The sequence below is a fragment of the Cherax quadricarinatus genome, chromosome 82 (assembly GCF_038502225.1).
Source record: "Cherax quadricarinatus isolate ZL_2023a chromosome 82, ASM3850222v1, whole genome shotgun sequence".
Classification (NCBI taxonomy): domain Eukaryota; kingdom Metazoa; phylum Arthropoda; class Malacostraca; order Decapoda; family Parastacidae; genus Cherax; species Cherax quadricarinatus.
This window is the reverse complement of record NC_091373.1, coordinates 11,279,307-11,306,787: the sequence shown is the minus strand read 5'-3', so window position 1 is coordinate 11,306,787 and position 27,481 is coordinate 11,279,307. Positions and strand designations below refer to the sequence as shown.

Below are 27,481 nucleotides of genomic sequence, written 5' to 3'. Positions count from 1 at the left end.
CTTTCCCCTACCTAGGAACTAGCGTGCCTGTGGGAGAAATCCCAAAGGACAAAAAGAGGAAGGGCAAAAGGGAGGGGTGGGGAGGAGGAGGAGGAAAGGAAAAAGGGGAGGATGGGATAGGGGAGGGGAGATTGGGGGGTAATTAGGTTCGGTCTGAGGAAGAAGACCGACAGGTCTAATTCCTCAGACCAAGAGCCTCTTCACCACGCCAAGGAGCCCCCCTTGAAGAGGTGTCAAAAGTTAAACGAGCCACATTGCAAGGGTAACGTCTCCGCCCCCGGGCAGGAAGGACATAAGTGTCTACTTTGAGGATTGGGAGATCCTGGAGTTCCAGCTGTTCAAAAATGTCATTGCCACATGACTGGAAATTCTGTTGGACTATGGTATGGGGCAGAATGACAGTACCACTACAAGAATTGAGAGAAACATGTTTTTCAATAGTGATAGGAGTAGTATCGATATTCGAAAGGAGAGAAAGATCATGAGCTTGGGTAGCATTCTGGACAGTGACGATGCGCATACTGCTCTTGAGAGCATGAAATGAAATATCTCTACCAACATGACGCAGGAGCGCTTTGCCAAAATGTACTATGGTCAGAAAGGTAGGCAGAAGAAGAAGTCGGTCTTAAAGTAAAGAATTTAGTCCATTGTGTGGTCCGAAACTGAGCGTGGAGAGGGAGTGCTTGACGTGTCGGTCTTTTCCGAGTAGAATGGGAAGGTAACGAAGGAGCATCATCAGGAGATTGACGTTGGCGTTTAGGAGTAGGACCGGAGTTGGTCCAGCGTGAAATGGGCGGGCGATTCGAAAATTGCCGTACCGTAGAGGGAGAAGCCGGAAGCATAGTCAAAGGAGAGAGGAGTTCAGACAAATCGAAGGAGTCAGTCGAAGCCCCGGTACCTGAAGCGGGTGAGGAAACAGCACCAGCAAGAGGTACAGGGGCATCAGGAGTGTCCGAAGAGTGGTCTAAACACAAGGCAGGGTCAGAATGGGGTGCGGTATCAAGAAGGGGCCCGGGGGTAGTGGGTTCATGGACTAGGGCTGCCATGGTTAGGTTACTCCTTTGCTTTTTGTTTTTAAGAAAAAAAAAAGAAAAGAAAATAAAAATAAAAAAAGAATAAAAAAAAAGGGGGAGCGGGAAGGAATAGTTCCCAGGAGGAATGAAAGGGCCGGAAATCTCCCTCCGCGCCCAAGAGGACCTCAACACCGCTAGTAGCGCAGATGCAGCATGGAACCCGTGCCATACCCTACTCTTCATGCCAGTAAACCAGCAATCCGGGATAGCAACCTCACATCTGCCGAGCTACCTCGGTGGACAAAAGAGAGGGCGGCTGGATATCCGCCACAAAGCATACCTCCTTCGGCCACCACCCCCGGAATCCGAAAGGTGGCTTCCAGAGATACACCCGTCGCCCGAAAGACACCCAAAGCTACTCCGGGATACCGGAGAGGGATCGGGACATCCCCAGGCAATCCAGATTCCATGGCAAACTACGCCACCGCCAAGAACCTCAACAGAATGGGATGGACCCCAGTGTCCTTTCCCCTACCTAGGAACTAGCGCACCTGTGGGAGAAATCCCAAAGGCCAAAAAGAGGAAGGGCAAAAGGGAGGGGTGAGGAGGAGGAGGAGGAATGGAAAAAGGGGAGGGGAGAATGGGGGGTAATTAGGTTCGGTCTGAGGAAGAAGACCGACAGGGCTAATTCCTCAGACCAAGAGCCAAGAGCCTCTTCACCATGCCAAGGAGCCCCCCTTGAAGAGGTACACATGTAAAAAAAACAAATGTGTAATGGACAAGTAAGTTTTAGTGTAATATATAGTTGAAAAGAGTTGAGTAAGAGAAGACAGAGACAAGGATGCAAGCAGGAATATAATTTCCTCAAAATGATATTCACGAATTGCACGCATGTAACAATTACTACGTGTATGTGCTTAGTATTTACCACAAGATTAAAGGTTAAGTAATCAAGATATTTTAATGTTCAAAACTATTAATGACAAAATTTCAAGCTACATGCCTTTACACACACACGATAAATATTAAACAACTTATTTTTCTCAAGGATATTAAAATTACCAAATATTTTCAGTTGATTTATAAAAATCTTCACTGGTGTAAAGAGACCATGAATGGTGAACTAATGCCGACTAGGTACATTACACTATTATACCAATCTTATAAATTATTCTATGTTGGGGAAAAACTAAAAAGACATTTCAGGCCATGTTGATCAAATACAGTAGGACCCCAACTTACGATGTTCGTGCATTCCATGAAGTATGTCAAAAGTCGATTTTTCAGTACCCAGAACCAATTTCCATAAGAAACATGTAAAACGAATTAATATATTCCCCAGTCATAATATTCCATATCAATTTTCAAAGAGGTTTTTATTAAATATTTTCCATTCAGTACCATTTCTTTTTACCTACAAGTAGAGGGTAAGAGACAGTTTGTGAGAGCGGGTATCTTGAGGGTGGGTAGAGCGGGTGAGTTGATGGTGTAAGTTACAGTGGGTGGTAAGCAGGTGAGGGGAAGGGGTGTAATGGTTGGTGGTGTGGGTGTGAAGATGGGTGCAGTGGCTATGAAGGTGGGTGATGGTGGTATGGGTGTGAAGATGGGTGCAGTGGTTGAAGGTGGGTGATGATGGGTGTGAGGGTATTGTGGATGCAAGGGTGGTGTGAGTGAGAGGTGTAAAAGTGGTGTGGGGTGTGAGATGGGCATGAAAGTAGTGTGGGTGTGAAGGTGGTGTGGATGTGAGGGTGGTTGGGTAGGAGCGGGTGGGTGGGTGGTTGGTTATGAAGGTGGTGTGTTGTGTGAGGGAGAGTGCTGTCACTGTGTGGTGCTATGTCTCAGTCAGACTACTTACTGAACATGTCCACAAGCAGGACACTGCTGGCAATGCTGATCAGGGAGCACTTCCTCCTGGCTCTCAGCTAACACACTCACCTCCCTGCCTCACCAACCTCCACCAGTTTTTTCCCCCCCACACACCAACCACTGATGTACTGACACAATGTAAATATTGAATCTTTAATTCTTAATCAACCTTTACCAAAACAAATATGAGCACTCTATACATGCATAAAATGAACAAAGTTTGGTAAAAACACTATTATTATAATCAAAAAGAAGCGCTAAGCCACAAGGGCTATGCAGCGCTGCAGGGTAGGGAAGGAAGCGAGAGTATTGGGCGGTAGAAGGGGGGAGGGATGATCAGTTACAGAAGGTAAAAACACTAACCAAGAAAAATATATTATTTATAATTCATCCTTATGACAATATTAAATATAGTTGTCCTGACAATGGAAGTGGGGGTTACTGTTCATACCTAATTGGTTCCAAAATTCCAATGCCGTATATGCAAAACCTCATAACTCATAACCTCTTACGTCGGGTCCCTACTGTATATTAAAATAGCATTCACAAAAATGAATAGAGAAAAATATTCTTAACAGTCTAAAGAAAACAGACGTTTTTAACATCCCTATAGCAGCTTAGATTTTTCTCTATGGAACAATGAAAGTACTGAACCAGCATCAACAAAATAAAATAAACCTAAATAATTAAAACAGTATCACATAATTACCCTTACACTTATATTTCACAACGGTATTATATTAACAACTGATCTTATGACATACTTAACAGGAATGAATTACAAAAAGATGACACCTACATACATAATTGTTGCCAACAACTCCGGAAGCAGCAGTACAGCACAATTGTACCAAATCTTATATTTATCACAGGTATGAGAAACTCAAGGCCAGATTTTCCTTTTTAAAGAGATCAGCTTCATAAAAAATTATCCATATTAATACTACTGATAACTGTGTTAAAGAACCTTAATGAGTGGACAATTAATAATACTGCACTCTGAATAAATTCTCAGAAAAAGACTTGGAAAACAAGTCATAGTTTATATATCAATCTCAGATGAACTGCAGAAATTCAATGCTCTTTCATTGTTCACTGCACTCACATTTTAGTACAGTAATGGCACAGTGTACATTACATCACACCTGATGTAACATGATAAACAAGGAATAATAATGATTTGAGACACACAATTGTATGAAGCTTACAGCGATACATATCTTGCACCCTTCCTGTCACATCACATCTTATGAGGTCTGAAAAGGAAAAACACCATTAAATTCAGAGAATTAAGTAAATTTAACTACAATGCTGATGAATCTAAATTCCCTTAGAAATAAAGCACCAAAATGTAAGCAATAAAAAGATCAGCAAAAAAAAAATATGTATTGTAATAATACTATAATTCACGTTAGCAGCTAAAACCATGTGGGTCATTTAGTATAAGATGTGGTGGATTGATTCTCTGTCTGCCAGGTGAAAAACAACCGTGCTTCTTTTTGTACTCGTTAATTGTAAAAATTGCTCTACTATTTTTAATTGTTAAATTTACGTTACTTAATTAACACTAGATTTATTCATTACTTAAACAAAAAACAAAACACTAGTTACTTTGACAATTTTTTTTTTCACATTTTAATTAGCGCACTTAAATACTACATTAAAATTTGTTATATCAGTCTAAATAAAAAATTAAAAGTGAAAAATTTATTCAAATAATTTTTTTCAGTAGCAAACCTTTAATAATAATAATACTGTAGTAAAACCTTAACCTAATGGACAAAAGCTGGAAACAATGGACAAAATCCACTGTTATTGTTATAGTGCACTGGACTAGTGATTTTTTGATTGTTAAATCCATAATTGTCTGCTACATGTTGTGATCAAGAAAAAAAAAAAAAAAAAAAGGCAGTTAAATCCAAAATTGTCTGCTACATGGCATTATGATCATAGAAAAGCAATCTCATCATATGGAGTTAATGAACAACTGGTTTTAACACACACTCCTCCCACTATTAGTCCACCAGCTAGAGGGTACAATATTTAACATATATTTATGGTTGGCCATGTTATATTTAGGAGGGTTAATGAATTGTTATGTCCACATATTTCTGACACAGCTATTGAATGAATATTGTCAAATGTACTTCCTTCTTTGGGTCACCCTACCCTGGTAGAAGACAGCTAATAAGGTATAAGAAAAAAGTTGCAAAAATACTAGAAAGTTCACAAAGGATGGGAAAGCATTAGGAGGAGTTACAAAGTTTAAAAAAAAAAAAAAAAAAAAAAAAAAAAGCATAAATTAAATACTATGAGCTTGATCCTGTTATCACTATGGGACAAGAGGTAAAGTTCAACCAGGGCCAGCTTCAGCCTTATATTCATTTCATCTGTGTATGTGAAGCACTAAGCCAGTGTGGGTCATTCAGTGCAAGCAGTGGAAGCTTGGTCCTCCATTCATTAATTATATGATGGACATTGGACATACTCATTCAGTAAGCACCTGCTCTCTTTTAAAGCCTTACAATATTAGCGCCTCTCACATAACCAAATAAACTTTACAATTTCACATTCCTGTCAAATTAAAAAGTGGGTAATCATTCTGTCTCAGGTGAGCATGCCAGCCGAGTGCTAGAACTCTATTATACAGTGAAGCTGTATACAGTAAAATTCTACTGCAGATAAAATACTGGATATACAATATACGAAAATCTAAACTCTGACCAATAGGTAGTACTGAACAGGACTGAGCAGAAACAGTTGAAGAGAAATTAAAGTTTAAAATTTTTCTTGTGACAATTCACACACAATATTTTACTACTATAATATCTTGTAGATATTGTGGTGGCTATTCTGTTTGTGAGGTGGTGCTAGCTTTCCATTTCTCTATTATAGTGTGTAAGGTGACACATAGATGGTTGTCTAGAAGTTATTTCCAGTCTTTACCTACAACAATTTTGTCTCCTATGCACAAGCCTTCTCATCTCATGGCAGCAGATAAAAGGGTATTAAAATTACTATGTGATACACTAACAACTGTAATTTACATATCAAATCATGGGATTAATTTCTGTATGTTTTGCTCTGGTATCAAAGGTAAACATGGCAGAATAATATTTCATCCTGGCAATTAGAGAAATGGGAATAGCAAACTCCAATTCTTCACAATGAGCCAATGACCATTAATTTTCTCCATAAAAGATGATTTTTTTTTAAATTGTCCAGGCAAAATTTAATTACTGTTAAAAACAGAATGCCATGTAGTTATATATTTTACATACAGCACTAGTAAAATAGCAATCTTATTAATATTGTAATAGCGCTACTTTTATTTCAATATTTACCATATTACTTCAAGTAACTAAATAACCCATATCCTACTTACTTACTATTTAATACATGAGTGCCTGCAGAAAAGAAAAAAATAAACAAAAAATAAAATTAATTACCACAAAAAAAAAACAGTAAATGCAAAAAAGTAGCATTAAGAGTGGTAAAAATGCATTATGCTATTAAAATTGATGCACATTTCATAATAAAATATAGAAGCAAAACAAGCATTCCAAGATGTAAATTTGCATAAAAATAATAACTGAAACAGAAGTATTGCAGTACCCTAACAGGAAGTAATAAATTAAGCATTCCTTGAAGTTACTGAGGAGTAATGTATATGCTCAAAATAAAGACACACCTGATAATAGTAAAAAAATAATCCCACTGTTATGTTGAGCATGAATAAATCATTACCATGCTAATTTCCAAAATAAACCATCAAATATTACTTAGAATTATGTACTGTACATATAAAATATCATTATGAAGTTCCAAAATTCTAGTTTGTGTGTGACAAAGTTTTGTGTAGTAGCATACACAAACACCTCAATATTAAAGCACACTTACAAGCACCAGATTTATGCAGGCTGTGGATTTTTTATGTGCAAGTTGTCATTACCTTGAGTTGCTTCATTTTGGGTGCACGTCGTTTCATTTGCCGTCGCTGCTCACGTTCCTCCCACTTACGCTGTTTATCTGGGTCATCAATCTATAAATCATCAATTACCGTAAGTTATACAGTAGACATTCAGTAACATTATTTTCCAGTCTAGGTTAGTATTCTCTCTTGCAAATATTAATTAGGAAATAAACTATGGCAAGTTGCTATTATTATTAATTTTACACAAATGACTTATTTTAATACAGTAGATTGTCATTTAACACGGTAGTTACGTTCCTGAAAACGCTGTGTCACGTAAAATCATGTTAGATGAACTGAAGAACTTAGGAAAAAATAGGGTTACATTCCTGGGAGCCCCCAAAATGCCAAACAACTTTTCTTTAGACCAACAGATCTTACAAAAATAAAAGTGAATATGTAATTGTAGTTTATTGTCATGAAGTATTATGTTGTTTTCAATGCTTAGGATTACAAATGCAACAGAAATAATAGTATTTCTTACCCTAAATTGTGGGTGCTGGTGTCTATGGATGATTGTGGAGAGTGGAGAGTTATGCTGTGGCCCTACTGGGCTGAGGTGGATGGTAGAGGTTCTGGTACTAAAGTCGATGGTTGTACTCGAGTGTGCATAAATTCTGTAATGGATTTCTGTTCTATTTTACCCTGCAGTACATTATACAACTGTTGGTAAGGCATCAGCTGCTCTAGACACCGTTTCAGGGTCCTCTTCAGTGAAAAAGTCTAACTTTAAGTCAGTCAGTAAATTAGTCAAGTCAGTCAGTCAAGTCAATAAGTCAGTAAGTCAGTAAGTCAGTCAAGTCAGTAAGTCAGTCAAGTCAGTAAGTCAGTCAAGTCAGTAAGTCAGTCAGTCAGTCAAGTCAGTAAGTCAGTCAAGTCAGTAAGTCAGTCAAGTCAGTAAGTCAGTCAAGTCAGTCAAGTCAGTCAAGTCAGTAAGTCAGTAAGTCAGTCAAGTCAGTCAAGTCAGTAAGTCAGTCAAGTCAGTAAGTCAGTCAAGTCAGTAAGTCAGTCAAGTCAGTAAGTCAGTCAAGTCAGTAAGTCAGTCAAGTCAGTCAAGTCAGTCAAGTCAGTAAGTCAGTAAGTCAGTCAAGTCAGTAAGTCAGTCAAGTCAGTAAGTCAGTCAAGTCAGTAAGTCAGTCAAGTCAGTAAGTCAGTCAAGTCAGTAAGTCAGTCAAGTCAGTAAGTCAGTCAAGTCAGTAAGTCAGTCAATCAGTAAGTCAGTCAATCAGTAAGTCAGTCAATCAGTAAGTCAGTCAATCAGTAAGTCAGTCAATCAGTAAGTCAGTCAATCAGTAAGTCAGTCAATCAGTAAGTCAGTCAATCAGTAAGTCAGTCAATCAGTAAGTCAGTCAATCAGTAAGTCAGTCAATCAGTAAGTCAGTCAATCAGTAAGTCAGTCAATCAGTAAGTCAGTCAATCAGTAAGTCAGTCAATCAGTATGTCAGTCAATCAGTATGTCAGTCAATCAGTATGTCAGTCAATCAGTATGTCAGTCAATCAGTATGTCAGTCAATCAGTATGTCAGTCAATCAGTATGTCAGTCAATCAGTATGTCAGTCAATCAGTATGTCAGTCAATCAGTATGTCAGTCAATCAGTATGTCAGTCAATCAGTATGTCAGTCAGTCAATAAGGTGACAGCTTGAGCTGGGGAAATTTTTTCAGCGCCCGCAAACAGAACGGCGTAAAGATAATTTTACAAAGTGTTGTATAAAATTGTGCCGCAATTTTTCAATCATGCTGTAACCATATCGTGCCAAATAAACTAGTGTTAAATGACTGTCTACTGTACATTACATTAACTCTGAAGGAGGGGTGGGGATGTTGCAGTCAGAGGGTAATCTGAATTGTGATATCAGTAGACTTGGAAAAACGGCAATTGAATGAATGATGGTAAACGTGGTTTCTTCATTGGATCACCCTGCCTTGGTGGGAGATGGCCATTTAAGCTAAAACAAACACATACAAACACATATGGTTAAACCTTTAACTGTGAAAAACAACAGGATTATCAGTCATATTACAATCACCAATCATGAAATAAGTCACCCCCCCAAAAAAAAAGGGAGGGGGGGGGAGAGAAAAAAAGGCATTTCTCTCTCCCTTTTTTTCTCTCCATGTGCAGAGTAAATTTTATCCAGTGCACAAGTATGGAAATAAAGTGCAGATGTGTGTGTTGGAAGAAACAAGCAATGCAGAACTTAATATTTAGTTACCACTGACCATAAGCATAAAAGAACTATAATGAATATACAACTTAATTTCTAGACTCAACATCACCGTAAGTGATCATGTGCAATGACTGAAAAACTAGTTCACAGCACTTAACCCTTTCAGGGTCCGTCCCGTAGATCTACGGCTTTACGTTCAGGGTCCAAACCGTAGATCTACGATATGAGCTCAGCTCACTCTGATAAGCTGTGAGTTTTAAATTTGGGCCTAGATATGAAAGAATACATCTATGTGGTATGTGTGCACCACATAAAACAAATCCTTCAGCACACAGTGTGTAGATGAATGGTTCAGAGAACCGACATGTTGATAAATTAGACACATGTGCAACTCTTGGGTATCTTTATTGAGGAAACGTTTCCTCAATAAAGATACCCAAGAGTTGCACATGTGTCTAATTTATCAGCACACAGTTTATAATGAGAGAAAAAAACTGAGACCGTGATTTTCGATTAAAACAGCGACTTCGCAGTGTTTTTTCGTATGTTTATAGTTGTATTTGAGATTTCTTGGTCTCATTTGATAGAATGGAAGATATATTACAGAGGTAGAGATGATTTTGATTGGTTTTAGTACTGGAAATGGCTTGAAACCGAGCTCAAAGTAGTGGAAATGTTAAATTTTTGTCGATGTTCAAGAGTAAACAAACGACCTCACACGTCTAATATATGCCAGCTGGTGGGTCTAATATACATTCACAAATGTGATGATGATATTTATACAATTATTACAATATTGCATAACAGTAAATGTTTTATTTTTTGGTTTGAATAAAAATTCATTATGTGAATAAAAAATCAAAATGGAATTCATTTGTAAAGCCTGAAAACATAACTAATGAGCAGAGGAAATGTTAGTTTAGTGCCAGGAATGCCTGCACTGTTTATTCTGGACCCTATTTTGAAATTGGAATACAGTGGACCCCCGGTTAACGATATTTTTTCACTCCAGAAGTATGTTCAGGTGCCAGTACTGACCGAATTTGTTACATAAGAAATATTGTGAAGTAGATATTCCATTTCAGATCCCCAAACATACACGTACAAACGCACTTACATAAATACACTTACATAATTGGTCACATTCAGAGGTAATCGTTATGCGGGGGTCCACTATATTTTGAATTTTGTGTTAAATTGGCCAAATTACCAATTTCTGATCATTTTATTTTGTAGTTGAAACAGTTGACTGGGCGATTTCTTGTGCTTAATCAATAAAATAGAAGTAATACTAGTGAAATAGCTAAGAATTTGGTCGACTGGAATAATGTAATTGGCCTAAAATCGGAGTGAAAGTCGGCAAAATCGCCGATTCATAAATATCGCCGACACATCAAAATTCGCGAGAGCATAATTTCATAAATTTTCCATCAAATTTCGTACTTTTTGTTTTATTACCTTCAGAAAAAGGTTCTCTACCATTTCATAAGAAAAAATAACAAAATTTGTTTTTGAAAATTCTTGGACACTGGTGCACCCTTTGAAATTTGGCCTCTGGACCCTGAAAGGGTTAATTAGGTGCTTCTCTACAATTAATGCACAGATTAAGAAGAAACACTGCTCACGAGACTGGCAAGTTTCCTCCACTGAGCTTCTTATTTTTAACTTTTTCTATTCATTTCTGTTTAATCAGTGTACAAACACTCTGATTTCTTTTCTAAATGGTATATACACCTACCATCCGACTTACGACCTGCTCGACTTACGACCACTCGACTTACGACCGCTCGACTTACGACCGTGTTTTTTATGCCAAATTTCTGGGAAATAAACAACTATTTGTGTTGTACACAGTGTTTATCCTAAACCTTACAGTATAAAATACAGTACTAACAACATAAAAAGTAAAGTAAAACATGAAATACCAAAATAAAATAATAAAATAAAGTCATTACAAAAATGTTTTGTTGATATTCAGTAGTAAAGTTCGACTTACGACCGGTTTCTCGGAACCAAACTCAGTCGTAAGTTGGATGGTAGGTGTATACCAATATTAAATCTTTTATGATTTTTTTTTTATTTTTACTGTAATTATACAGATTAATATGCTAAAATTTAATTGCCTGACCTCAAGCATCTTCTCCCTCTCCATTCTCTTCCGTTCTTCTCTCTTAGCCTGAGCCATCTCTGCCCGAGCAGCATGGGTAGCCTTTAGAAAGGCTTCCTCCACACGTGAGCGATTTTTTTCTGCTTTTGTTCTGCCCTGAGGGAAGATAAAAACCCAACATGGCAGTTGTAATTAATAATAATAAAAAAAAAAGGAGCACATATTCACAAACACTTCCTTTCTTGCTCCCTTTACAGAAGGGTACAGACATCATTTTTTTTTAATATCCCCACCTGACTTTTAAGCACAAGTACTACTTTCTACCTCAAAAATTCAAGTCCAGCTACCAAATTTCTATGAATCATTCCACAGGTATTGCCATGCTCACACTCCATCAGTATATCAATTCCCAAAGATCATTTGCCTCCACTCACCTCCATCTAGTGTACTTACACATGCCTGCTGGTTGTTCAACACCATTCAATATTCTCAAAATACCCTCTCCATTCTCTACTCTGCACTTTCACTCTTAACAGACAAATGAATTTGATCAAATGACTTTTTCAACTTTCTCTTCAAAGCTGTTTCTAACTACTCTTAACAAATTTTACTGACACTACCTCACCCACTGCCATTTAATCATTTTCACTCCTTCACCTCTTTTAATATATTTTGTTTATATGCAGGCACTACTTTTTTCTAATTTCACATCCTTTCTGCAAATAATTTCTCTCTGCTCTTACACCAACATTCTTTTAATCACAAGCCATGATTATTAAACAAATAGAAACCAGATAATACAACTGATACAAAACCTACAAAATGGCAATACTGTTATCTTACCACACAGTGCAAACATAAAAGGGAGTCAGAAAATTAATAAAGGTTTTCCATTAATTTTCTAACCTACCTCTTTGCTGAGCTTAAACCTGCGTAGTTTGTCAGTCAAGTGAAAGACTAACTGCATCAGTGGCTTCATGCTTTCAATGACCTCCAATGACGGGTTACCACGCCCAGGAAAATTGAAGCCAAACACTAATGACCTGCGTACTTCAGGCAGCTTGGTTGGTTGTGCATCTCTAGTGAATCAAAGAAACGTGTTTTACTAAATCTCTGATCAAAGCAACAAGTTTAAACAGTTTCAATTACCACAATTTAACAATGTACACTTTGCATGTATGTAAGAGATGGTTGCTGAGATAATTTAGGTATGTAGAGAGGATGGTGAGGGCTAGGATAAGAGGATACATAAATCTGAGGTAAATGGTAGGAGGGTTAGGGATCCTCTCGGGAATGGTTGGAAGGAGGAGGAGGAGGAGGAGGCGGCAGGAAAACGATGCTCCGAATTATAGGCCTGAGCATCCATTAGGTTCGTGCGACAATGTTTAACAGGAGTAAAGAGAGACAAGTGGTTTTTAAAGGATGTGTTGGAGTATAAGCAAGGTAACTTTTATGAAGGTATTCATGGAAATCCGTTAGCCAGATATGAGACCTGGAGGTGGAAAGGGCAGTGCATGTACTCTGAAGGAGGAGTAGGGATATTACATTTAGAAGGTAATCTGAGTGCGATGTCAGCACACTTCTGGCTGAGAAGATGGGGAATGAGTTTCTTCTTTGGGTCACCCTACCCTAGAGGACATGGCCATCACCTAAAACAGTTTATTTACTGAAAGTTAACAATTATATTCTATAGTGAAAAATAATAAAATGGTTCAGCTCATCCATACATTAACATAAGCAGCAGAAGGGACTATTACATGCAGAACATTTCAAGCAAAAGTAGTCATGCTAATATTAAAATATACTATAAAAAGTAATTATTTTTCTATATATCTAAACACACACTTATACAGAGTGCACTCAATGTATATACATTACAGAAATCCCTCATTTCACATATGGGATAAGCTCCTGGTGCACACAGTAAATGCACACTACATAAAGTGAATAACGGGGGAAAAAAGAAAGGGTTACCTTCCAAGCATTACAATGTCTTCATAAATAATTAAGTACAGGAGGGTCTGGGTTTACAGCAGCATTTCTCTCTACATTTTTCTCACTATAGGCTAAGGATAAAAATATTTTGAAGTAATGTTTGTACTGTATATGCATTTTTTAGGCCTAGCTCTATTGCTCACTTCATATATGATAATGTAAACATGCTATCGAGCTTTTAAATCCATTTGAAAGTGAAAAAAGACTTGCACTTTACAGCAATTTTCACTTTATAGCAGCAGCCCAGAATCTAACCTGCTTTATCAGCAGGGCCTGCCTGTACAGTACTGTATAACTTACATACCTACCTTCTGGTAACCAAGTCATTAGGTTAAGCAGTGTAGCAAGCTATTCTTTCATGTTGACCGAATTGTGAGCTCCCTGGTGACTATATGGGTTATCAGTACAATGAGCATCAGACTTTTAAAAATAAAAAAAATAATATGCCTGGCTACTGGGTTTGCTGCATACAAGTGTTTTGATGTGGAGAAAAAAAAAAACCTAGTCACTGATGCAAGTAATGCGTGGGTGTCTTACTTTGCCCAAGCTCAATATGGCTTAAGCTATACTGAAGCTGCCTTTTACCTACCCAACATGCAAGACAGTATATCCCATTTTTGTTTTCATGTTTTCTAGTACAAGTTAACCCTTTCAGGGTACCCAGGCCCTCTCCCAGACTTGTTCTCAGGGTAGCCAAAATTTCAAAAATAAAAAAAAATTATTTTTTCTTGTGAAAAGATAGAGAATCTTTTCCCGATCATAATGACACCAAAAGTATGAAATTTGATGGAAAACTTACAGAATTATGCTCTCGTGAAGTTAGCGGTCTCGATGATGTTTATGCATCAGCGATTTTGCCCACTTTGAGCCCTATTTTCGGACAATTTCAGTGTATTAATCGACAAAAATCATAACTATTTTGCTAGAACTCCATTTTCTCTATCGAATGAGCACAAGAAACCACCCATTTACCGATTCCAACTATCCAATAAAGTGGTCAGAATTTAGCAATTTTGCCAGTTTCACACAAATTTCAAAAGATGCCAATTTCCAAATAGGGTCCAGAATAAACAAGAAAGACATTCCTGGCACTAAAATAACATTTCCTCTGTTCATTAGTCACGTCTCCATGCCCCTCTTACATCCTTTTGCTTTCCACTTTGAATTTTTATTCTCACAAAAAAATAGAAGATTTACTGTTATGCAGACTACTGCATTAGTGTAGAAATGGTATAAATAATATCAGCGCACTTGTGAAAGAACATTAGACTCACCAGTCGACGTGTAATGGACGCGTAGCATGATTTGTTTACTTTTGAACTTTGGCAAAAATCGAAGATTTCTGCTACTTTGAGCTCAATTTCAATTTCTTTAATATGTCTTCCATTCTATAAAATGAGACCAGGAAAACTAGAATACCATCATAAATACCATACGAAAATACAGTGCAAAGTTGCTGTTTTAAACCAAAAGCACTGCCAAAGTCTTTTTTTCTCATTACGCACTGTGTGCTGCAGGATTTTTTTTATACTGTGCACACTGACCACATAGACCCATTCTTTCATATGTAGGCCTACCAGCTTTCTCTCACTAGATTTGAGGGCGCTATAATTTAGGCGTACTAGTACATCAAAAACCCTGGTGCGTAAGCCACTAGCTAGTACGTCCGAAACCCTGAAAGGGTTAATGACCATGGGTGTCATGGTTTACGTGCAATGATAAAGAAATGATGCAGAAAAGTGAGAGGCCCACATCAATATGTTATAATATATACAGTAGTATATCTTCATAATTCCCTCCTTCAACATTTTATTTAAGTACAGTGGACCCCTGGTATTCGATGGCATCGGTATTCGATAAATCCGGTTTTCGATGCACTTTAATGCAAAAATTTTTCCTTGGTATTTGATTGAAAACCCGGTATTTGATACGATTCGTACGAGACCTGTCCACGTGTGGCCTGAACTGCTCTGTGTGCTAGTGCTTACAAGCCAGCCAGTGTGCGCGCATCTAAGGATACATTCGGTACATTCCATATTATCCATATTATCACTGTGTTTGGTGCTTGTTTCTGCAAAATAAGTCACCATGGTCCCCAAGAAAGCTTCTAGTGCCAACCCTTCGAGAAAAAAAGTTGCTAATGACTTATGAAATGAAGAAAGAGATAATTGCAAAGTACGAAAGTGGAGTGCGTGTGTCGGAGCTGGTCAGGTTGTATAATAAACCCCAATCAACCATCTCTACTATAGTGACCAGGAAAACGGCAATCAAGGAAGCTGTTCTTGCAAAAGGTGCAACTGTGATTACAAAACAGCGACCGCAAGTGTTAGAAAATGTTGAGAGATTGTTACTGGTGTGGATAAATGAAAAACTGATAGCAGGAGATAGCATCTCTCAAGCGATCATTTGTGAAAAGGCTAGGCAGTTGCATGACGATTTGGTAAAGAAATTGCCTGCAACTAGTGGTGATGTGAGTGAATTTAAGGCCAGCAAAGGTTGGTTTGAAAGATTTAAGAATCGTAGTGGCATACATAGTGTGATTAGGCATGGTGAGGCTGCCAGTTATGTTGTGCGACAGAAGTCCAGTGACTCTCAAGCTGGTCCTAGTGGCATTAAAAGAAGAAGGGGAGTAACCCCGGAAAAGGACTTGCTACCTCAAGTCCTAATGGAAGGGGATTCCCCTTCGAAACACTAACACCTCTCCCCTCCTCCCATCCCATCAATCACCACCAGATCTTCATTAAAGGTAAGTGTCAATTATTTTATTGTTATTGTAATTATTCTTTTGAATTAAACTTCATATTTCATGCAGTAAAAATTTTTTTTTTCATACTTTTGGGTGTCTTGCACGGATTAATTTGATTTCCATTATTTCTCATGAGGAAAATTGATTCGTTTTTCGATATTATTGGTATTCAATGAGCTCTCAGGAACGGATTAATATCGAATACCGGGGGTCCACTGTAATGTCCTTGAAAATTTCTTGTTCACTTATGCACTTGGCTTTTTATTTAGCAGTTTTAACTTAGGGCTGACTTGATAATATATGTTAAGTTCCAACTCTTCCTTCTCAGTCTTGTTATAGCCCTATTAAAGATGCTATCCTTCACTATATTTATACAGGTCTTAGATTATTTTTCTATCAGTGATCATATCTCTTTTTTTTTACAGCACCAGGTAATTACCCATTTGTAGCTACAGGAGGAGAGTTAAACTCATGGAGTCCTGTTTTCAGTCTTTAATCTAACAGAGCTTTCTGAAATTTTAAGTAGCTGTAGCATTTACTATCCTCTCCAACTCATTCCATTATTCTACCACAGTTCACAAAGAAATTTTTTGAATCCTTTTGGTATGTCTTCTTACATAGTTTAGAGCCATGGTCTCTAATTCTCCCTAATGACTGTTACAAAAGCTTCCTTATAATTTTTTTAATTTTCTTAACCCTCCAAGTGGCCATTACATAAAACTACATTACTGATGACAGGGTCCCCCCACATGGATCTACATTAATCCTTTCAGGGTCCAGACCCCTGATCCTGAACTTGCTCTCAGGAAAAAAAAAAAATCTTTTCCCAATGGTAATGACACGTACAAAAGTACAAAATTTGATGGAAAACTTACAAAATTACGCTCTCATGAGGTAAGCGATATCAGCGATATTTACGCATTGGCAATTTCACCCACTTTGAGACCTATTTTCAGCCAATTCCATTGTTCCAGTCGACTAATATCATAGCTATTTCGCTAGAACTCCATTTGTTCTATCGACTGAGTACAAGAAACCACCCATTTACCGATTTCAACTACTCAAAGTGGTCAGAAATTAGCAATTTGGTCAATTTCACACAAATTTCAAAATAGGGTCCAGAACAAACAATGCAGACATTCCTGGCACTAAAATTACATTTTCTCTGTTCATTAGTCATGTCTCCAGTCCCCTCTTATATTACACTTGCTTTCCATTTTGCATTTTTATTCACACAAAAAATAATGCAGACTACTGCATTATTGTCATAACTGTATAAATAATGGCAATCTATTTGTGACTGCGTATTAGACTGGCCAGTTGGATACGTATTGCCCAATGACATCATTTGTTTACTCTTCAACATCGGCAAAAATCAACATTTCCGCCACTTTGAGCTCAATTTCAAGGTACTTTTCATCGTGGAACCAATCACAATCATCTCTATTTCTATAATATATCTTCCATTCTATCTAATGAGACCAAGAAATAGAGAATAAAACCATAAATACCATATGAAAATACACCCCAAATTTGGCATTTTAAACCCAAAACATGATAGGAGTTTTCTTTTTCTCGTGCACTCGGTGCTGCAGGATTTTTTTTTATACTGCGCACACTGACTACACAGATCCATTCTCTCACATGAATTTTGGTGAAATACTACGGCACCAACACTGGCTTGCAAGCCGTAGTACTACAGCACCAACAGTGAAAGAGTTAAATGAGATTTTATTGTTAAATAATACCTCTGGATACTTGGTGAAACTAGTATAAGCATATAAGAAACCTTATAATGAATAAAGCTATAATAACCTAAACTACAGTAAGAAAGTAACATTCCAAATTCACAGAATGTTTTTTATTAGTCACTTGGTAGGGATAGGAGGGAGAAAAAAACCCTGCTCATAATTCTGATACATAGACTGATATCCTAAGAAAATAAATAAAAGACTATTAGATGCATATTGGTAATTCTTTGAAACAATTCATAAAATTTAAGGCAATTAGTAAAATAAAATGGCTGGTAACTAAATCTATATGGAGGCAAATTAACAAACATTTGATGAGACTGCCACCAGTTGTGCTGATTTTTAGGGATGATAACTGCACACCAGCATGTCATAAGCTAGGCTGGCTAATGCAATATTTTTAAATCAAAGACAGCCTGTTCAGTCTTACCTTCCCTCTGTTCCTCTATGAGACATGAAAGTGAAGTAATGTAGTACTAGGCTATAATATATTGAATCATACAGTAGATCAAATTACAAGATCTAAATATATTAAAGCACAAAGACTCCAAGCTCATACAGTTCTGACATTAAACATTTTAGTAACAGCAAATATCAACCTTATTTAACATTAAGGCAATACTATTTGGCAGCCAAGACTATGGTACAGTAAAATATTTATTTCCAAACATACACAGTTCAGTATGATAGCTGTTCACTGCTAGCAAATATTTATGCTACCTTAAGAAAAAAAAGTGCTATGTAAGGTTAAAAGAAAAAAAAACAATAAAACAAACAAACAAAAAAAACTATAGCTATGTTCTTGAAAAGATTTTATACTGGTCAAATTACTTTAGCTACATCTTAAGTAATTTGATATTTCAAACTGCCTAATTACAAAAACTGTCATTAATTACCAGGAAATTTTAAATTAAGAGAACTGAAGGTGAAAAAATGTTAAACATTAAAAATAAATATTAGCATGCAATTATAAACACATACTTAAAATTTATATTTAACTAATTAGGTACCAAAATGATTTGATTTTTAAACTACGTTTTCAGCATACTTACTCAGGTTGTTTAGGTCCTGAATACTGATCTGAGAAATGGAAGAAGTCAATCATTCCAGAGAATTTATTGAGCACTGCTGTCACTTTTGGGTCACCCAAAACAGTTGATGCTACTTCACCAAGTTCATTCATAAGAACAAACTGAGAACCAAGGCCAAATTTCTCACCCGATTTCTTCTCTGGACAAAATGTACTCTGAAGATTTAAAATACTACTATTTGTAAAAAATTTTTTTATACATCTATTTCATTATTTATAAGTTTACTAGAAAAAAAAAAAAAATTACGCACTGCGCTAGCATGACAGAAATCTAAGAAATGGAAAATTGGAAAAAACTGTCATTTTTTTTTTTTCAACAAGTCGGCCGTCTCCCACCGAGGCAGGGTGACCCAAAAAAGAAAGAAAATCCCCAAAAAGAAAATACTTTCATCATCATTCAACACTTTCACCACACTTGCACATTATCACTGTTTTTGCAGAGGTGCTCAGAATACAACAGTCTAGAAGCATACACATATAAAGATACACAACATATCCCTCCAAACTGCCAATATCCCAAACCCCTCCTTTAAAGTGCAGGCATTGTACTTCCCATTTCCAGGAATCAAGTCCGACTATATGAAAATAACCGGTTTCCCTGAATCCCTTCACTAAATATTACCCTGCTCACACTCCAACAGATCGTCAGGTCCCAAGTACCATTCGTCTCCATTCACTCCTATCTAACACGCTCACGCACGCTTGCTGGAAGTCCAAGCCCCTTGCCCACAAAACCTCCTTTACCCCCTCTCTCCAACCCTTTCGAGGACGACCCCTACCCCGCCTTCCTTCCCCTATAGATTTATATGCTTTCCATGTCATTCTACTTTGATCCATTCTCTCTAAATGACCAAACCACCTCAACAACCCCTCTTCTGCCCTCTGACTAATGCTTTTATTAACTCCACACCTTCTCCTAATTTCCACACTCCGAATTTTCTGCATAATATTTACACCACACATTGCCCTTAAACAGGACATCTCCACTGCCTCCAACCGTCTCCTCGCTGCTGCATTTACCACCCAAGCTTCACACCCATATACGAGTGTTGGTACTACTATACTTTCATACATTCCCTTCTTTGCCTCCATAGATAACGTTTTTTGACTCCACATATACCTCAATGCACCACTCACCTTTTTCCCTCATCAATTCTATGATTAACCTCATCCTTCATAAATCCATCCGCCGACACGTCAACTCCCAAGTATCTGAAAACATTCACTTCTTCCATACTCCTCCTCCCCAATTTGATATCCAATTTTTCTTTATCTAAATCATTTGACACCCTCATCACCTTACTCTTTTCTATGTTCACTTTCAACTTTCTACCTTTACACACATTCCCAAACTCATCCACTAACCTTTGCAATTTTTCTTTAGAATCTCCCATAAGCACAGTATCATCAGCAAAAAGTAACTGTGTCAATTCCCATTTTGAATTTGATTCCCCAAAATTTAATCCCACCCCTCTCCCGAACACCCTAGCATTTACTTCCTTTACAACCCCATCTATAAATATATTAAACAACCATGGTGACATTACACATCCCTGTCTAAGACCTACTTTTACTGGGAAGTAGTCTCCCTCTCTTCTACACACCCTAACCTGAGCCTCACTATCCTCATAAAAACTCTTTACAGCATTTAATAACTTACCACCTATTCCATATACTTGCAACATCTGCCACATTGCTCCTCTATCCACTATCATATGCCTTTTCTAAATCCATAAATGCAATAAAAACTTCCCTATCTTTATCTAAATACTGTTCACATATATGCTTCAATGTAAACACCTGATCTACACATCCCCTACCCACTCTGAAACCTCCTTGCTCATCCGCAATCCTACATTCTGTCTTACCTCTAATTCTTTCAATTATAACCCTACCGTACACTTTTCCTGGTATACTCAGTAAGCTTATTCCTCTATAATTTTTACAGTCTCTTTTGTCCCCTTTCCCTTTATATAAAGGGACTATACATGCTCTCCGCCAATCCCTAGGTACCTTCCCCTCTTTCATACATTTATTAAACAAAAGTACCAACCACTCCAACACTATATCCCCCCTGCTTTTAACATTTCTGTCATGATCCCATCAGTTCCAGCTGCTTTACCCCCTTTCATTTTACGTAATGCCTCACGTACCTCCCCCACACTTACATTCTGCTCTTCTTCACTCCTAAAAGATGGTATACCTCCCTGACCAGTGCATGAAATTACTGCCTCTGTTTCTTCCTTAACATTTAAAAGTTCCTCAAAATATTCTCGCCATCTACCCAATACCTCCATCTCCCCATCTACTAACTCCCCTACTCTGTTTTTAACTGACAAATCCATATTTTCCCTAGGCTTTCTTAACTTGTTTAACTCACTCCAAAAATTTTTCTTATTTTCATTAAAATTTCTTGACAGTGCCTCTCCCACTCTATAATCTGCTCTCCTTTTGCACTCTCTCACCACTCTCTTTACCTTTCTTTTACTCTCCATATACTCTGCTCTTCTTTTAACACTTCTGCTTTGTAAAAACCTCTCATAAGCTACCTTTTTCTCTTTTATCACACCCTTTACTTCATCATTCCACCTATCACTCCTCTTTCCTCCTGCCCCCACCCTCCTATAACCACAAACTTCTGCCCCACATTCTAATACTGCATTTTTAAAACTATTCCAACCCTCTTCAACCCCCCCACTACTCATCTTTGCACTAGCCCACCTTTCTGCCAATAGTCACTTATATCTCACCCGAACTTCCTCCTCCCTTAGTTTATACACTTTCACCTCCCTCTTACTTGTTGTTGCCACCTTCCTCTTTTCCCATCTACCTCTTACTCTAACTGTAGCTACAACTAAATAATGATCCGATATATCAGTTGCCCCTCTATAAACATGTACATCCTGGAGCCTACCCATCAACCTTTTATCCACCAATACATAATCTAATAAACTACTTTCATTACGTGCTACATCATACCTTGTATATTTATTTATCCTCTTTTTCATAAAATATGTATTACTTATTACCAAATTTCTTTCTACACATAGCTCAATTAAAGGCTCCCCATTTACATTTACCCCTGGCACCCCAAATTTACCTACTACTCCCTCCATAACATTTTTACCCACTTTAGCATTGAAATCCCCAACCACCATTACTCTCACACTTGATTCAAAACTCCCCACGCATTCACTCAACATTTCCCAAAATCTCTCTCTCTCCTCTACACTTCTCTCTTCTCCAGGTGCATACACGCTTATTATAACCCACTTTTCACATCCAATCTTTATTTTACTCCACATAATCCTTGAATTAATACATTTATAGTCCCTCTTTTCCTGCCATAGCTTATCCTTCAACATTATTGCTACTCCTTCTTTAGCTCTAACTCTATTTGAAACCCCTGACCTAATCCCATTTATTCCTCTCCACTGAAACTCTCCCACCCCCTTCAGCTTTGTTTCACTTAAAGCCAGGACATCCAGCTTCTTCTCATTCATAACATCCACAATCATCTCTTTCTTATCATCTGCACAACATCCACGCACATTCAGACTTCCCACTTTGACAATTTTCTTCTTCTTATTCTTTTTAGTAATCTTTACAGGAAAAGGGGTTACTAGCCCATTGTTCCCGGCATTTTAGTTGACTTTTACAACACGCATGGCTTACGGAGGAAAGATTCTTATTCCACTTCCCCATGGATATAAAAGGAAAATTAATAAGACCAAGAACTATTAAGATAAAATCAAAGAAAACTCAGATGAGTGTGTATAAATAAATGTGTACATGTATGTGTAGTGTGACCTAAGTGTAAGTAGAAGTAGCAAGACATGCCTGTAATCTTGCATATTTATGAGACAGACAAAAGACATCAGCAATCCTACCATCATGTAAAACAATCACAGGCTTTCGTTTTACACTCACTTGGCAGGACGGTAGTACCTCCCTGGGTGGTTGCTGTCTACCAACCTACTACCTATAAAACTATAATAACCTATAAAAACCTATAAAACTGTCATATGTAAGTGAATTTTTTTTTTTTTAACATGTTGGCCGTTTCGCACTGAGGCAGGGTAACCCAAAATAGAAAGAATTATTTGTGTACCGAATTGTTTCGGCCAGGGCATTGTGATTTTTTTTATATTTACTAACAGCTTGACTGATCAAAGATTGGGCTGCAATTAGTAGATAGAAACACACGCCTTTAGAACCACTCTTTGTGCTTAATGACCCACAAGGGCCAAGTGATTTTTGAAATACAATAAGTATAATACAGATTTGTCCACATTGCCAAAACCAATTCAAAAACGTGTGATCTAGACCAGAATAACCACAAATCTTTATGATTCCCTTTCAAACAGCACAGTAGGGCTCCACTTATATGGCAGATTAGGTTCCAGGCTACCACTGGAAAGTGAACATCGCTAGAAAGCAGAACGCCATTCTTTTCCACAAATAAATGCATATAAATGCCAGATAACAAGTTTTCACTAACATATATTAAGTTAGCAATACAACTAAGCATTAAAAACAATAAAAAGTAAAATACACATACAGTACACTCATTACTTACCTTAAAATATTTTTAGTCTTAATGTAGGGTGAAAAGTGAGTAATATTTACTTTAAAAAGTCAGGTGTAGGAGGTATGGTAGCCAGCTGGCCATTCCACCCACACATTTAAAGCTTCCCAGAGCGATAAAATGCATAAACAGTACACCCATTACATACTTACCTTAAAATATTGGTAGTCTTAATGTAGGGAGAGAGGCGAGTAGTATTTATTTGTAGGAAGTCGTGTGTAAGCGGTATGGTAGCCAGCCAGGAAAGCCCACCTCACCCACACGTAATATACTACGACATTTGAATTGCTCCAGAGCAATAAAATGCATATAGAGTACATTCATTGCTTACCTTAACCCTTTGACTGGTTCTGTCATACATATAAGTCTTACGAGCCAGTGTTTTTGACGTATTAATACGCCAAAATTCTAGCAGCTTCAAATAAAGCAGGAGAAAGCTGGTAGGCCCACATGTGAGAGAATAGGTCTGCGTGGTCAGTGTGCACAGTATAAAAAAAATCCTGTAGCACGTAGTACGAGAGAGAAAAACTCCAACTGTGTTTCTGGATTAAAATGCCGACTTTGAGGTGTATTTTCGTATAGTATTTATGGTTGTATTCTCGTTTGAAAGAATGGAAGACATATTACAGAAATAAAGGTGATTTTGATTGATTTCATGATGAAAACGACCTTGAAATTGGGCTCATATTAACGGAAATGTCCGATTTTTGCCAATGTTCAGCAGTAAACAAATGATGTCACTGTCCAGTAAGTGTCCAACCAGCCATTCTAATATAGTCACGAATGGGTTGACATTATTTGCACAATTATTACAATAATGCAGTAGTCCCCATAACAGTAAATCTTCTATTTTTTTGTGTGAATAAAAATTCAAAATAGAAATCATGAGTAATATAAGAGGGGCCTGGAGATGTGACTAATGAACAGAGAAAATGTTATTTTACTGCCAGGAATGTCTGCATTGTTTATTCTGGACCTTATTTTGAAATTGGCATCTTTTTAATTTGCCTGAAATTGGCCAAATTGCTAATTTCTGACCACTTTACTGAATAGTTGAAATCGGTAAATGGGCAGTTTCTTGTACTCAATCGATAGAACAAATGGAGTTCTAAAGTAATAGCTATGAATTTGGTATACTGGAACAATGGAACTGGCCGAAAGTGGGCGAAATCACCAAAGCGTATATACTGCCGAGATTACTAACCTCACAAGAGTGTAATTTTTCCATCAAATTTCGTACTTTTGGTGTCATCACAAGATTTTTTTTTTTTTATTATTTTGTGACACAGAGAGAGACCTTAGGATTTGGGGGTCGCAACAGTCAAAGGGTTAAAATATCTGTAAGTCTTAATGTAGGGTGAGAGGTGAGTAAGCGAGGTAAAACGAATAAACGAGAGAGAGAGAGAACGAGTAAATGAGAGGAAAGAGACAGTGTTATATAAATAAACAAATGAATGCGTCTGGTTATGGTTCGTACACGTTTATCTACACCCAACATCTCACATTTATGTTAATTTATTTTACTGTGGGGTGTATTTAACATGTTTGCGTTATGTAGCGTGTTTATTATTTTGAAAAAAATATCGTAGATGGGTTAATAAAAATGTTTATATTAACGTAATATGGGACAGAGTGATTATTGTGTATTATTATTAGTATGGCATCCTCAAGATTAATAAGACATTCTTAGTGATTTTAATGTGTACCTGCACGCCAGCACAGTGCGAGTTTATTTAGGTACAGGTACACATAAGTACAGTGGACCCTCGGTTATCAGCCATTCTGCTTATCGACCAATTCACTTATCGGCCGGGGTTTCAGCTCCCGGTTATCGCCGTTATTTCACTTACTGGCCGTATGGGACACTTCCACCGCCGGCCCAGCCACATTGCACATCAGTTTGGCTGTGTCTCTGAGCGAGTAAGGAAGGTTCCGCTCATTCATCCAAACATTTTGCTATACATTCATTGCTTTTGGTGGTTTTACATTAAGTGCAACTGTGAAATAAGTAACCATGGCCCCCAAAGAAAGTTCCTAGTAAAGTTCCTTTGGTAAAGAAAGTGAGAAACACGATGGAATTTAAGAAAGAAGTTATTGAAAAAATATGAGAGTGGTATGCAGGTGCTGGAACTTGCCAGGATGTATGGGAAAAACAAATCAACAGTCACTTCCATCCTGCCACTGCCTCACCACACCATCCACTGCCTCACCTCACCAGCCACTGCCTTACCTCACCAGCCACTGCCTCACCACAACAGTCACTGCCTCACCTCCAGGTATACCACATCAGTCACTGCCTCACCACACCAGGCACTGCCTCACTTCACCAGCCACTGCCTCACCTCAAGCTGAAACAAGCCATATCTGCAACATGTTCAGTGACAAAACCTTGTCCCACTTCAGGGAAATCTTAGAGACATGCCAGAAACAGACCTCTCTAGACAGTTATTTTGTGTGACAAGTGTGTAGTGACTCAAGTTGGTCCTAGTGGTATTAAAAGACAAAGAAGGGAAGCAACCCCAGAGAGGGACGTGTTACCTGAAGTCATTATGGAGGGGGATTCCCCTTCCAAACAATAAATCCTCCCTCTCTCCTCCTCCCTATCTTCCAGAAGCCAACAAGAGTCTTCAATAAAGGTATGTAATACTGATTTAACGGTTAAAAATTTTTTTTTTTGTTAATATTTTTGGGTGTCTGGAACAGATTACATGTAATTGTATTTACATTAATTCTTATGGGAAAGATTATTTCCCTTTTCGGCCATTTCGCTTTTAGGCTGAGTTTCTGGAATGGATTATGGCCGATAACAGAGGGTCCACTACATAATTATCAGAGTACAGTGGAACCCTGAGTTTTGTACGCCCTGACTATCGTACTTTTCAAGTTTCAAACCGTTTTTCAGCTAAATTTTGTCCCGAGTTTCGCACTGTGCCACGTGTTTCATACTGCGTACCAGACCTGTCTGCCTGCCCGTGTCCCCCACATAGGCACTGTAAGCCAGTCTGGCTTTGTCTATGCTTGAGTGAACACTAACCTGCATGCTCATTTAAACATTTCACAATTCGTATGTATTTTGGTAAAATTACCGACAATATGTAAAGTAAAAACTAGGTAGTAGGTTGGTAGACAGCAACCGCCCAGGGAGGTACTACCGTCCTGCCAGGTGAGTGTAAAACTGAAGCCTGTAATTGTTTTACATGATGGTAGGATTGCTGGTGTCTTTTTTTTTCTGTCCCATACACATGCAAGATTTCAGGTACGTCTTGCTACTTCTACTTACACCTAGGTCACACTACACATACATGTACAAGCATATATATACACACCCCTTTGGGTTTTCTTCTATTTTCTTTCTAGTTCTTGTTCTTGTTTATTCCCTCTTACCTCCATGGGGAAGTGGAACAGAATTCTTCCTCTGTAAGCCATGCGTGTTGTAAGAGGCGACTAAAATGCCGGGAGCAAGGGGCTAGTAACCCCTTCTCCTGTAAAGATTACTAAAAAGAATAAGAAGAAAATTGTCAAAGTGGGAAGTCTGAATGTGCGTGGATGTTGTGCAAATGATAAGAAAGAGATGATTGTGGATGTTATAAATGAGAAGAAACTGGATGTCCTGGCTTTAAGTGAAACAAAGCTGAAGGGGGTGGGAGAGTTTCAATGGAGAGGAATAAATGGGATTAGGTCAGGGGTTTCAAATAGAGTTAGAGCTAAAGAAGGAGTAGCAATAATGTTGAAGGATAAGCTATGGCAGGAAAAGAGGGACTACAAATGTATCAATTCAAGGATTATGTGGAGTAAAATAAAGATTGGATGTGAAAAGTGGGTTATAGTAAGCGTGTATGCACCTAGAGAAGAGAGAAGTGTAGAGGAGAGAGAGATTTTGGGAAATGTTGAGTGAATGCGTGGGGAGTTTTGAATCAAGTGCGAGAGTAATGGTGGTTGGGGATTTCACTAAAGTGGGTAAAAATGTTATGGAGGGAGTAGTAGGTAAATTTGGGGTGCCAGGGGTAAATGTAAATGGGGAGCCTTTAATTGAGCTATGTGTAGAAAGAAATTTGGTAATAAGTAATACATATTTCATGAAAAAGAGGATAAATAAATATACAAGGTATGATGTAGCACGTAATGAAAGTAGTTTGTTAGATTATGTATTGGTGGATAAAAGGTTGATGGGTAGGCTCCAGG

The 27,481-nt window shown here is 37.8% G+C and overlaps 1 protein-coding gene across 1 annotated transcript in view; it reads right to left on the bottom strand.

Moving 5' to 3' along the window:
* Window positions 1–2,079: 2,079 nt before the first annotated feature.
* LOC128702832 (PAT complex subunit CCDC47) overlaps window positions 2,080–27,481 on the bottom strand; it is a 67,167-nt gene continuing 41,765 nt past the window's right edge. The window contains exons 7-11 of the mRNA XM_053797255.2: window positions 18,674–18,867; window positions 12,040–12,208; window positions 11,151–11,285; window positions 6,832–6,921; window positions 2,080–4,135 (exon numbers count right to left, since the gene is read on the bottom strand). Of these exons, the coding sequence (XP_053653230.1) occupies window positions 4,127–4,135; window positions 6,832–6,921; window positions 11,151–11,285; window positions 12,040–12,208; window positions 18,674–18,867 (597 nt within the window). The 3' untranslated portion in view covers window positions 2,080–4,126. The remainder of the gene's footprint in view (window positions 4,136–6,831; window positions 6,922–11,150; window positions 11,286–12,039; window positions 12,209–18,673; window positions 18,868–27,481) is intronic.